At 38.3% G+C, this 13,294-nt stretch overlaps 1 protein-coding gene across 1 annotated transcript in view; it reads right to left on the reverse strand.

The window, feature by feature from the left end:
- LOC101161187 (proprotein convertase subtilisin/kexin type 4-like) overlaps window positions 1–10,335 on the reverse strand; it is a 234,265-nt gene extending 223,930 nt beyond the window's left edge. The window contains exons 1-2 of the mRNA XM_020709885.2: window positions 10,151–10,335; window positions 9,410–9,585 (exon numbers count right to left, since the gene is read on the reverse strand). Coding sequence (XP_020565544.1) covers window positions 9,410–9,585; window positions 10,151–10,328 — 354 coding nt within the window. The 5' untranslated portion in view covers window positions 10,329–10,335. The remainder of the gene's footprint in view (window positions 1–9,409; window positions 9,586–10,150) is intronic.
- Between the last annotated feature and the right edge of the window lie 2,959 nt (window positions 10,336–13,294).

Raw genomic sequence — 13,294 nt, forward strand, 5'->3', positions numbered from 1 at the left:
CATTTCTTAGCTTTTATGAGTTTCCACTTTCTTCTAAAAACCACAAGCTGCCTGTATGACCAGAACTTAGTGCCCAAATCCTAACTGAGATGTTGATCTAACCACTTCATGCCGTATGTCACTAATTCACAACATTTAATCCAGGACTCCACTTAAATTAGCATCATCTTAAACAGAAAAAAAATTGAAGAATATTAAATAAAGTCTGACATGAAGGGGTTAAACTGAATGCAGAGGACACGCTGAAAGGTCTCTTGAAAGACACAATGTCCAAAATTAGCAAGAAGAACTGTGCACTGACGACAGAGCACAGTTCCACTTTGAAGCAGACCATTTGCAACGAGTGTTCTCGCTCCACATGACACGTGGATAAAACAGGAACAATCCAGTTTTAAATCACAGACCTTTGGTTTATTCATCTGCAGAGGCTGCAATAGGTTGTTTTATTTACAGTTTTCTTTAGTCAATCTATGTCAAAACCAACATCCTAATGTCCACTATAGCGGCTACTGAAGGCCTTCAACCTTGACCCAATGATGACTCAAAAAGGCAGATTACAAGATTTCCTGTAAAGACCAAATCCATCATAAAGTCCAAGAAAAAGTTTGTTTATTTGTTGACAGTGGCAAAATTGTATTTCATTAATACAGAAGACACTAAAGCTGGGGAAACTATCAACACAGACTATATTTGCAGCATTATACAATTACAAAGAGCACGTTTGAGCTCCAAATCCTCATTTGTATAAAATAATCAGACTTGTCTAAATTATAATGTGGCATCAGGTTAAAGCTTGCAAACCAAGGCAGCCTCCTTCAGACCGCCAGAAAAAATGAGAGAAAAACTGCAGAAAGGGAGGGAGGGATGGTTAAAGCATGAAGGATAAACAAAAACAAACAGAGACATCAAGAGTCATTGAGGCAGAGTGTGAGAGCCGCATGAGGCAGTCCACCCTATGGAGAGAGCAGCAGCTGGTGTGTTCACTAACAGCCCTACAGGGGCTGTGGACTCCACAGGCACCATGATGGAGAGGCAGGAAACAGAGACTGGGAGGTGGTTGGATGGTGGAAGGGTATGCTAAGGGCTAAATGGGTGAACAGTTCAGCCTTGTTGGGTACAGTATTGGCAGGAAATAGAATGATGGGATGCAATTGGTTCAACAGACCACCAGACAGAAAGAAAACATGGATAATAGTAGCTGTTAAATGGATATTAAACCATCACTTGAATTAGGTTGGCCATATGATAAGATTGGATAGACCAGCAATGATAAATTTATAAAATGTTATAAACAACATGGTTGAAAATCTGTTTTGAATATTGATTTATAGAACAGTTTACAGAAACTTGATACATTAAAATACACCAAACTCTGAAACACAGAGAACTTCTAAATATAAAGTTTTACTAATATTTCCTTAAAATGTTAACAGTTAACATAATAGATGTGTTGCAAAAACTACCATTAATTATGACGAGTAACATTTAGTTGTACTTTTCCGCTTCAATGGAGTTAAATGACGTACTTTGAGTGTTTCGTTTGTGACATGCAGCACACAGAGACCAAAGTTTTACTTTTGAAGAGCTTCAAAAATGAGTGGGGTAGAGCCAAAAAGCAAATTTAACCTTAAGCAGGTTCTTTGCCATGCTTTGGGTTTGACCAAATTCACCTATCCATCAATCTTCAGACTCTGCTTTATCCCTTTCCAGGTCACTGGGCTGTTGGAACCAACCCAGCTACTGTTGAGCAAACACAGGGTTTAGCCTCAACAGGTTGCCAGTCTGTTGCAGAGCAACACACTCACAGCTCTGGACACCAGTTAATGTATGAAGCATGTTTTTGGACTGTGGGAGGCAGCCATAGTTCCCAGAGAAAACAAACAGTCCCTAGAAGAGAACATGCAAACTCAACTCAGAAAGAACTTGACCGGGATTTGAACCTGGACCTTCCAGATGTGCAGCCCCACAACTCAGCCGTTAGGCTCTATATCAGTGTTTTTCAACCTTTTCTGAGCCACGGCACACTTTAACCTTAAAAAAAATCCCGCGGCACACCAGCATCCAAAAATTAAAAAAAAAGGAGAAACTCATAAAGTCTGTATTGATCTACAGCCCCTGCACAATCTCACATGCATTTTTGAGATAATTGTTACAGAAAAAGCTGGAAACTGCAGCTGTTTTTTTTCTAAAAGATGCAATAAAAGTTAAGTTAGAAGATTTAAAAACAGTTTGTGTGTTCGTTAGTTTCAAGACGTTTAACAACAGATCTCCTTTTGCGCTGTCACTCTCACAACCCAATGCATCATGGGAAATGTAGTGCATAAAACGGCCGAAGATCGGTTTTCGGAGCTTCATTGTTTTGTTCACTTGTTCCACGGTCTGATACCGGATTCTGTGGAAAGCTACACCGCTAAAGACGAGCTTTAGCTGGTATTTCTGTTAGAACTGAGCGACTTTACGAGCTAAATCGGGACAAGGAAGTGAAGACTTTAAGCACTTCTGATTGGTCAGACCGATGACATGTGATTAACCCCCCCAACACGGGACTTTTCCAAAATACAGCCGAAGGTGCAGCTGAATCGCGGTACGTCATTCTTATCAAAATGTCTTTAATAAAATAAAATAAACGCAAAGAAAAGGTATTTTACGATCTTTTATATTCCTAACTCTTCAGTGTTTTATCAGGGCCTGTTTGGATGAACAGAGAGCTAAAATCCTGGAGATGGGAAATGTTTTTAGATCAGTTAATGAGGGCAATTTCCCACGGCACACTTGGCCATCTCCCACGGCACACTAGTGTGCCGCGGCACACTGGTTGAAAAACACTGCTCTATATGTGCACCAAACAAGATTCCATCATGCAGACGGAGCTCCTGTAGTAGATCCTGAGCCTCACCGAACTGGGAGAGACTCTGAACGGTCTCATGAATTTGGACACGGAGACATGATTACTAATGTTTTTGTAGAACTCTTCAAATAAATAAATCATCCGTGTCTTACATACATTCAAAAATAAATATATACTCCTCCCGGATGCGTTGAGTTTTTGAAAACATCTTTTTAAAAGCATTCAGCAACAAATTTGACGTGCAAATTGCATTTGTTGTGAACCTCTGCAGTCACGTGGAGACTCTGTTCCTGTTTTAAAGTTCACGCCCTGATGTTAGTTTAAATTCCATGTGATCCAAATAAAATACTCATTACACCTGACTCAAAATTAATTATACACTATATGCTGACATACACCAAAAACAAGACTGAAAGGTCCACATGAAAACCTGACATATTAAAATAAAGGTCAGCATTTACCTTTTTACTATATGTAAAGTCGGCGGCATTCATTTCCTCCAATAAATAAAGATTTTATTAAACTAATTTCAAAATGTTGTTAATCTAAACTTTTCCTCTTCCTTCTTATTTATAAAATCATTTAGGGCAAAGTGTTGTTGCCTTTTTAAGACCTGGAGCTTTGTTGATCCTCAAATCAATTTAATTATTCTTAAACTGTTATTGGTGTGAAGCAATATTTAAAGACCAACTCCAATAAAAAAAATTCCTTTTGGTGTTTTTAACATGTTATTGAATCCTTTTTTCTGATGGAGGACATATAAAAAGAAAATTAATCTTAAAATTGCATTTTCTGGGTATTTCATTATTCAACTTGTTGTAAATCAGGAGCAGATGAAAAAATGAAATTAGTAAAATCTTGTAATTGTGACTTGCTCTGGTCCCGCAAGTACCGCAAGTCAGTGCAGAATTTTAATGAACTACTGCTGGTCTGCAGAAACTACCGTGTGTCCTAGAAAACGACACAGGTTTTTGGATTTGGGTAAAAAGTGGCGTAATAATAATTAAAATACTACTAGGAACACTTTTAAAATAGATCAAAACATAAATCGGAGCAGATCTTTTAGTCAAAGTGTCAGAAAAATGCTGTTTTTTGTTCTGTTACAGTTTTATTCTCTGTCGATTTTTGCCATCATTTTACATTACCTCTGGTCCTGTCATAAAATCTGGGTTATGTTTACACAATTTGCAGACAAACTGCTTGAAAACAGAAACTTTGGAAACATCGCCAAATCAGATCTGCAATTGTTTTTCCATTGGCTCCCGCTCATTAACAGCGTGGAGCTGTTTGTTCTTTTTTCTTTGCGTCCACTGTTGTCTTTGAACTTCATCGTTTCTCTGCATTTCCCCCTCTATGCCCATTTCAATATTGAAGAGAGTTTTATTAAAGGCTAGACTCCAATGTGCTGAGGCGCTTGCAGTAATTTTCCGACAAAGTGCTCTAATCCATCACACGGCCAACATGTGGCCTTTGCGGCCATACATCATCTGAGCCCACAGAGAAGGAGAGGGAGTGGTAGCATAATTTCTACCCTCCTCCACCTCTACTTCCTTTTTTACAACTACTCTACCCTCATGTCCCACCAGAGTTTCCCACCTGAGAGGGAAACCACATGCTTAACACACCTTCCACGGTCCGCTCTTCTCTCCATTTACAAATGAGAGTGAGGTATTTGCGAAGATGAAGTGGGGGTAGAGGTGGGCAGTAAGCAACGGGGGAAGAGAAAATGAAAGAGATGGAGATAGGCATGAATGAATGAGTGTGTGACGTTGAGAGAGAGAAAGAAAAAGATAAGGAAAATGGAGAAAAAGCTGGAATGAATCAAATTGTCCACAAAAGCAGGTGAAAGGGAGGGAGCAGGGTGTTTGTGTGGATGCGTGTGCATGGGTTGTGCGCATGGTGTGTGCTTGCTGCATAAGTCAAGTGGATGCGTGAGGAAATAGAAACTGGTAGAGCAGAGGAGATGACGGAGGGAAAACGTGCTGCATTTCCCAGCATGCAGCTGGTGCAGAGTTGCCCTCTGTGTTGCCCCTGGCCAACACCTGCTTCCATTTCGCTCCCTCCACCCTCCGCAGACTGAGGAGCAGGAATGAACTCTGGGCCCCCTGACTAATGGAATGGGCCCTCGCTCCTGACCATTAGAGGATTGCTGTCCCTTTTGGCACCCCTGAGTGCCCTACAGTACAGAAATAAGTGAAGAAGGGGTGAGGTAAAAGATGATGGCAGGTCAGCCCTTTTTCTTTTGCCAAGCAAACACACATACAGACACACACTGTGATAACACAGCAGCCTGAAGTAATACAGCAAAGGAAAGGCTTCACTTAGCTTAGCAGATAGTTAAAACTAAATTAGAAACCCTGAACCAGTTCAATTGCTCCAGAGCTCTTAATAGTGAACCTGATCACAAAACGTTTGTGTGATTTCATTTAGCCAGTAAATCCTGCACTCTACCTCAATTACATCTTCCTCACTCGCTCACAGACAGAGGGAACTGAGGCGAGTGGAGTGATGGAGGCAGGAAACGCAGAGCGGATTGAGGTTTGAATCTCCTGATGAGCCGATAACACACACAGACATTGAGCCAAGCTGTGCCACGGTAATCGTATGCTAATGATATGGTAATGATATGGTAATCTGTCGGCAGTATTCCACCTCACCGGAGAGAAGGTGAGGCCTTTCACCATTGGTTGGAGACCAGGGACATCCTGAAGTCAGAGTTCAAAACAGAAATTCTGCACATACAGGATTTGAATTCTTGTATAGCTGAGATTTTGTTTCAAATAACAATGAAAAACATAGCTCTTATTTGCTTTTAATCCGATTTGTATACTCATAAATAAGCAAGAAATAATACCTGCAAACAATGCAGGACCATGCAATGCCACTTAAATCTAGATGTACTGTGAGCTCGCCTGCAGGCTTTATCAGCATGTTATGCGTGGTTGCTGTGCTGTTATATGATGTAGGTTTAAAACCAAATAAAAAATCCCATACTTTTGATCAAGATTGAGTTTGTGAGTGTGTGAGAGACGCTGTGCCCCTCTGCCATTATCCATGTAGTGAGAACTTTTCCTACTGCTTTATAACAAAACCAAAGCCCAGCAGCAGCTGTGGATGAAGGTGAAATATCACAATTATCAATTGAGGGCTTTATTAGGATAGGTTTCAGTTAAAGGGGGATGAATTAGAAGTTTCTCATGAGGGAAAAAGGTTTTAGCGTCTGCAGAAATGCAATAAGCTGCAGGAAAACATCACAGTAAAGCCGTCGGTTTGATGTCAAACTCTTTGTATTTTACAGTTACCAAATGGATATGTCAAGTCTGCACAACACAGACACGCAGTGACATTTTGCTAGATGCTGTACAGTACATCAAAGAGACCCAACAAATATGTTGAGTGCCAGTATGGACACATTTGATTCCCATTTCACTCATGCAGCATTAGCGCAGGAATGCCAGCACACATCACAATCCTCCCAAGCAGGGTCTGTTCTTCTCAGACTTTTCATTAAAACTAAACCATATATCACATCAAATTTGAAGCTTCTGCTTCCTTTTGATAGACAGCATTTACTGCACGCCAGGCGCAAATCACAGGTGACACAATTAAAATGGGTTTGGCTTAACAAAGGCGATATAGTGCCTCTGACATTTAGCATCAGCCTCTGGCGACGGCAGGCAAAAGGATCTAGTCAGCAGATTGGACCTAAGGGGACTATGAAAGCAAAGCCTGTGAAACTAATCTCTAAATATGTCACTACGATGGACACATCAGTGAGATACAGGCGAACACACTTAGTGTAAATCTCTGGTGATAAACAATTAGAACAAAATCTACATTGTCAAAAAAAATACCTTTTTTTTTTGCTAGAACATACTAAACATATTTGAATCCTTAAATAAGAAAAACAAACACAACAAGCTTAAAAACGTTTATATTTGTTTAAAAAAAGTTTAAATGAATGAGTGAATATAAAAATATTATTAATCCTTTTACTTTAACAAAAAGATAAACAACAGTTAATTAAAAATACTTGATCAATGGATCATCAGCAAGTGTCAGAATCAGAATTTCCTTTATTGTCGCTGTTTGCACAACAAAATGATGCTGTTTAAAAGAACATGCAAAAGTCAGGATTAGAAATTAAAATAAACATAGATTGCGAAATATTATAAAAACATGTAAAATCTAAAACATGTACATAATTGTGGCAAGATGTGACTGTCTGATCGTATTTCCAACCAAGATTTTTGAGAGTTTGAGGTTTTCGGATGTCAGAAATAATCACCAAGAGCAGCAGTCATCATCAATGGTCTCAGAAAACAATTGTTACAACACATTTGTTGTTATGCAACTAAAAGACTATTAACCATCAATTTTCAGATCACATATGGTGAGAGCCAGCACTAACAAGTCAAAAAGAATTTGAAATTTCCAGCAACTACACAGTTCGTTAAGTTCACTTCAAAGTCCCACCGTCCAAACCTGTAGAGGTTTTCTTCGACATGTCAGACTTTACAGGCTTCAGAGAGCACGTTTGGATGAAACAAGAAACACAAAACATTAAAAAATAGAACCCAAACATAGATAAAAAGTAACACTTAAGTTGCGGTACCTCTCAATTTAACTGAGATGCTGCGCCATGAACCAATGACCAAAGATTAAATGAAGCACCATTGTGCAACAAAGTGAGTCAAAATCCCAACACAGGGATGTAAGTCACTGATATAAGTCCTAAGGAGAACAATACCTTATGGGTATTAGTGCTTTGGTGGCTCAACAAATCCTGGAACCTCTTTTATTTCTATTTAATTCAGCTTAGGTTTAGTCTAACAAATATGGGCTCTGGATGACGTGTATATGTTTGAAATTGCATCTGGTTGGCAATGAGCTAAAAGTAAGTCTAACAACATTTTATTCGACCTATTAAAATGAAGTGCTCCATTCAACTATGCAAACATTGCTATTTATAGAGATTGCAAAATGTATTTTCGATTGTTTTGGTCTTTGGGAGATGGCATCAAGGGACTGAAAGCAGCACAGACAGCCAGAAAATCATGGAGGAAAAGCACAGGTTTCTGAGTGCACACATGAGGGACAATGAGAGCAAGAGAAGGGTGGAGAGGTAGACAGAGACGGGGGTGGACTGTCCAATACCCTCCAGATAAAGGTCAAAGACATGTTTTATTCATGATGGAGGCAGCGGCAGCAGTGGAGGCATCAGGGCCAAGGTTGCTTAGAGCGTGCGTCCTAATTCCCCATGAGAAAATGCTGCGCAGTCTCGGCCAGGCCAGTGGACACGCCCACCAACTGTAATCGATACTGTCAAAATGTACCTTATATGTACCCATAAATAAAAGCATGAACATAAATGGAGCAGTGCACAAAAGCAGTATGTTTTAAATGTGTTGTATGTGGTTAAAATCTTTAATTCAGGACATAAATTCACTTAATCAGTATTTTGATATTGTAATCTTCCTATTAATGGTTTGCAAACTCCTGTCATCTTTACCAGTTTGCTTTAATACTTTTGAATATAGAGCTTAATTCTATGTTTATGAGTTCTTTATCACTTATATTTCTATTATTATCACCAGCAATAATCAAAATAAGATTTTAGTGTAACTACAATCTGCATTGATCGGAATACTCTTAGTAATAAATAGTCATTCAAAACACCTAATGCAAGAGTTCATCAGCTTACAAATAATATCACCTAAAAATGTTGGTATATTAAAAAGAAAGACAGCCAAGAAAATTCTGCAAAAACTTCTCCTTTTAACTTTCTCCTAATTTTTTTTGGTGCTTTTTTTCAAGGAAAGAATTATTGATTTGATTTATTTCAAGCATTGTAGTCAAAGCAATAAAGAATTTACACAGATTTATCAAACTCATTACAGAAATGATAAAATGCATAGATTAAAAAAACAGAAAATAAAATAAAGACACTTAAATCACATATGCTTAATTGAAAACAGTGATCATTAACTAAAGTCAAGTAGAGCTTGATATATTGCTTTAAAAGGAGTAGGAAGAAGCAAGTTTATGTAATCCCACCCTATACTGAGTTAATTCAATTTACAGTTTGCATAGTTTTTGTAATCCGGTTCTGATCAGAAAGATTCTTTTCAAGTAACAAAATCCAGTGACTAGAAAATAATAAAAGAAGAGACCGAAAATGTTTAAAAGCAACATTCAATGTTAAAGAATCACTTTGGATATATCCCTTGTAGTACTCTGGTAAAAGGAAATATGTATTTATGGATCTATTTATTTACTCATCTGGTTGTTTGGTGATTTGTGGTTTGTTTTCGTTTCTAGAGTCGCCGTGACGGGTGGATTTCTCCACTTTTAGATTTTTAAAGTTTTCAATTTGTGTGTTTTGTGATCAGATACCCAGAAGTCCATCTGTAATTTGATGAAAGTCAGACATCCTTGAAGTAGAAAAGCACAAGTCAGCACTTTGGAAGCTCTCAAACACAAAGAAGAAAGAGTTGTCACTTTTAGCCGCTAAAGGCCCTTAGCAGGAGGTAATAACAGTAGCATTAAACATTCACTGACCCGCTGTATGAACTCCAGCTTGTGCTGCTCAGCCAAAGCTCTGGCGGCTTTGCTGCCTCCATCTATGTGAACTGCATAGAAGACATGGCGTTTGGGCCCACGGTGCCCCTCTGTGGCCACAAGTTCGCTCTGCAGCAGGCAGCTGCACACCAGCACTAAAAAGCTGAACATGAAGCCTTCAGAACAGGAGAGAAGAAAACATTCAAATGTTGCTTATAAAAGAAGTCCACTAAACATAGGAGTGAAATCAGAAATGTTTGAGTATATTGAAGCGGTAGCCCAAAACTGAGGCATAAGGATAATTTAAATCCGGTTTCAAAAGCAAAAGAACAAGTATTATTCACAATAAACAATAGCTTAACTCTGCTGTTTATGTTTATGTGATGAACTGGATTGTATCATGCTTATACAAGCAACAGATAATGAGAACACAGTGCAAAGCAAAGTGTAACACCCGATAAAACTGATATAATTAATGCTTTAAAAATGACTGCAATATTGTGCAAAGTGGCAACAAGAAACCAGCAGGTTTCTATTGTCCACACAAGAAAATAAACAAATCCTCCAATATGACCATTACACAATCGAGCTGCACAAATGAACAAATGACTTTGTGCAGTGTGGGCTACAGCAAAGTAATGAACACAGGCAATTATGAAACAATTTGCCCATAAGCCACCTCCTCAGTACTTCTGCACGAAATCCACTGTGGCTGCCACCTACAGCATGTGAACCACCCACCTGTAGCCACATAGACGGAGTTGTCCAGGAAAAATCTTTCACCCTGTGCGATGAAAGCTGGAACTCTGGCACCGGGAGCCCCAAGCGAGACAACACACTCTCCGCAGTTCCCAACCCACACGTTTAATCTCCTGGCCTTGATGCAAATGCTTCTGAGAGCAGAAAACTGCTGTTGCATTCACTCTATCAACCAACTTCCCTCTCTAAGCAAAACAGGAACTTTATCAGGGACTCTTTATACGTATACTTTTCTGAGAACAGTGATGACAGAAAACTAGTTATCTCACACTTCTAACCTGGAAACTAATGACTTGCAAATTCTGGCAGACAGCAGTTTGACAGAAATATTCAGACTTTTTTGAGTTGCCTTTAGCTGCAGTTATAGGTTAATGAGTCCAGTCCCAACTGACTTTTTCATGGATATATTCTCAAAAACATGTTTTGTCTTTTGTGTAAATAATGTAAATGTGTTTTTAAACTGCAACAATAATCAGAAAAGTTGGTGGTTTAAAACGTTTTATTTGATAAAAAACACCAATATTGTGATTCTCAGCACTACATAATAAAAATTGCTTCAGTTAATACTGTTTAATTGTGTTTTTTGCAAGGGTTTCAAGGGTTCTCTTGTGAGGTCTTTCCTGGCTTGATTCTTAACATTTAGTGGAAATACATTATCTTCTTTATTTCCATCTGTCTGCTTGTCAAAACCAGCATTCCTCCCAAAATCAGCAAACATCTTATTCTGGTTCAGGGCCTGTGGTTGAACTCAGCTTCCATCTCCCATGCCATTTATTAAAATCAATAATCTTACTTGGGGCTCGAGCCCCAGTCAATCCCACTGAGGGGCAGAACTGGCAGCGAGTACCCCACCCGGCCAGCAGCCGCCCTCTGGCACAGACAAAGAAGACAGGGGGGATGGAGGAAGAGAAAGACAGGCTGGAGTACAGCAAAGCAGCTCTGAACACTGTCAGAGCTTCAGGGCCCACTGGGACGCTGATAAAGTACCTGGACATTTTTATAGACAAACTACTTATTTCTGTCCTCATATCGCTCGCAAAGACTGATAACTTTATATTCGCTTCAGCCAGAGGAATGAAAGGGAGGGGGTCCTTTCAGGAGTTTAATTGATCAAACTGTAGCCACAAGGGTTTTTTTTCTGGAGATAAAAGAGGCTAACACTTTCCTCTGTACAATACAGAGATCTTTCAGAAAGCAGACGCAACAAAAAAAGAAGAATGTGGCTCATTATGCAAAGTCATTACCATCCACTGACTATACTAGCTGAAGAGGAGAAGTGGATTGTGAAGTTGTATAGTGCAGGACTTCCAGAGGTTAAACTCCCAGTGTGAGGAGAACATTATTTTACATTACCCAGATTAATAGACGGTGCCAACTTTATAGTTTTAAGGTCAAATTTAAAAAGCATTTCATGACTGCTCACCGAGACTTGGCTGAGCCCCGTGTTGTTTTACCACAAAGAACACCAACAGCAGACGACAATTCTGAGTCATGGCAGGAGGAGAAGTCCAATGGATTTTATCGGAATGATCAGGTAAAACCTCAAACACCAACACAAACATTCCAAAGTATTTTTACCAAACTAACGTGAATTCCTCTGCATGACAATTTAATGCTATAACATATTTTGTTTCACTTCATTTTCAAGAAGGTTAGACGCTTCTAAACAGTTCAACGGTTTGATCAGCAATATCCACAGGGAAACCAGTTAAACTCTAAAAAATGTGAATCAATAAATGTTTTTCTATTGTTTGAGGCAATCAAGCCAATATAAAAGTAAGTCTCCAACAGTTTCAGTACATCTATAGAGGAAATTTTATTTATTAGCTGCTCTTTTCTGCAATCATTTTTGCTGGTGATGATGTTTGGTGATGATTTGACAAATGCATATCAATTATAAATTGAAAGGATCTTTTACTCTAATAACATAAGATATTGCATTTGTGTATAAATTGGCCTATGTTAGCCAGACAGAAAAAATAATCCTTTTTCTGCATAACTTTACAATCCCAATGTATTATTAGATCTGTTAACTGTTAACTGTCTTTGTTTTATTTCCTTTTTACTTACAATTTTCTGTTTGGAAGAGAACCCAATAGAAAACTAAAAACAAAATATCATAAATGCCAATATAAATCGAACCTAATTTAAAATATATTTTGAAAGAAGCAGTTAACTACATTAATGTGTTATTTTTGAATGAAAATTTCATCTTAGTCAAGTTTTAATACCAACTCATATGATAACAGATTTTTCTTATTAACCAAGGTTAGTTTTGAATGAAAACATAAAAAATGACTTGATTAAACTTACAAGGTGAAAGCAAATCAATAAGGTTTGTGTAGCGCTTGTGTAGCTGATAGTTATGTGGTGAGAGAGAGGACCATATTTTGACAGCAAGCGTCAGGATGTCGTCATCATTTTATCCCCGCCCATTGACAGAAGGTTTATTCATCTCTTGTGACTGTCTGCACCTACATCCTATGTCAGAGTTTATATGGGTTTCAAGGGTGCAAGAAATTATTAAAATAGAACCTTGAGCTCTACATATACAGTGGGCCTATGTACATAAAAATTTATGGGAACTTATATGACTATTATCAAATAAACTCAATCAAAAAAATTTTATGTTTGTTTTTCTTAATTCATATTGATATAGATATTTACCAATACCAAAATATTTAAAAGTCATATTCTTAAAGGTTTTATTACAAAAATGTAGCAGAAAACAAGAAAACCAGGCTCAGTTAGACATCTTTTGACCGGACAAGATGAACATGCAGATGCAATGCATTGAAATTCACAAAAACAATATGGTTTTAAATGTGATAAATCATGAATTAATGGTGTGACGGCGGCACAATGTACTTTGTTAGACAAAGATCTGCGGGCATCTCGTTTTTATGTAAATGTTTCCGACTATGGCAGAACTTTGTTAGGCACTTTTGAATTTAAAATTGAATACCAATCTAAAACCTTTTTTATATATTTCCAGACAAATAATGGCGAGAGAAAGACACAACAACTTCGTGCTCAATCATTTTATAATCGTTCAGCGAAGACGGAAGTCTTCAACAGGGAGTCATCTTGTCCGGAAGTTCGACTAAAACACGCCTATTTTGGTAA

Source organism: Oryzias latipes, chromosome 16 (genome assembly GCF_002234675.1).
Source record: "Oryzias latipes chromosome 16, ASM223467v1".
Taxonomy (NCBI): Eukaryota; Metazoa; Chordata; class Actinopteri; order Beloniformes; family Adrianichthyidae; genus Oryzias; species Oryzias latipes.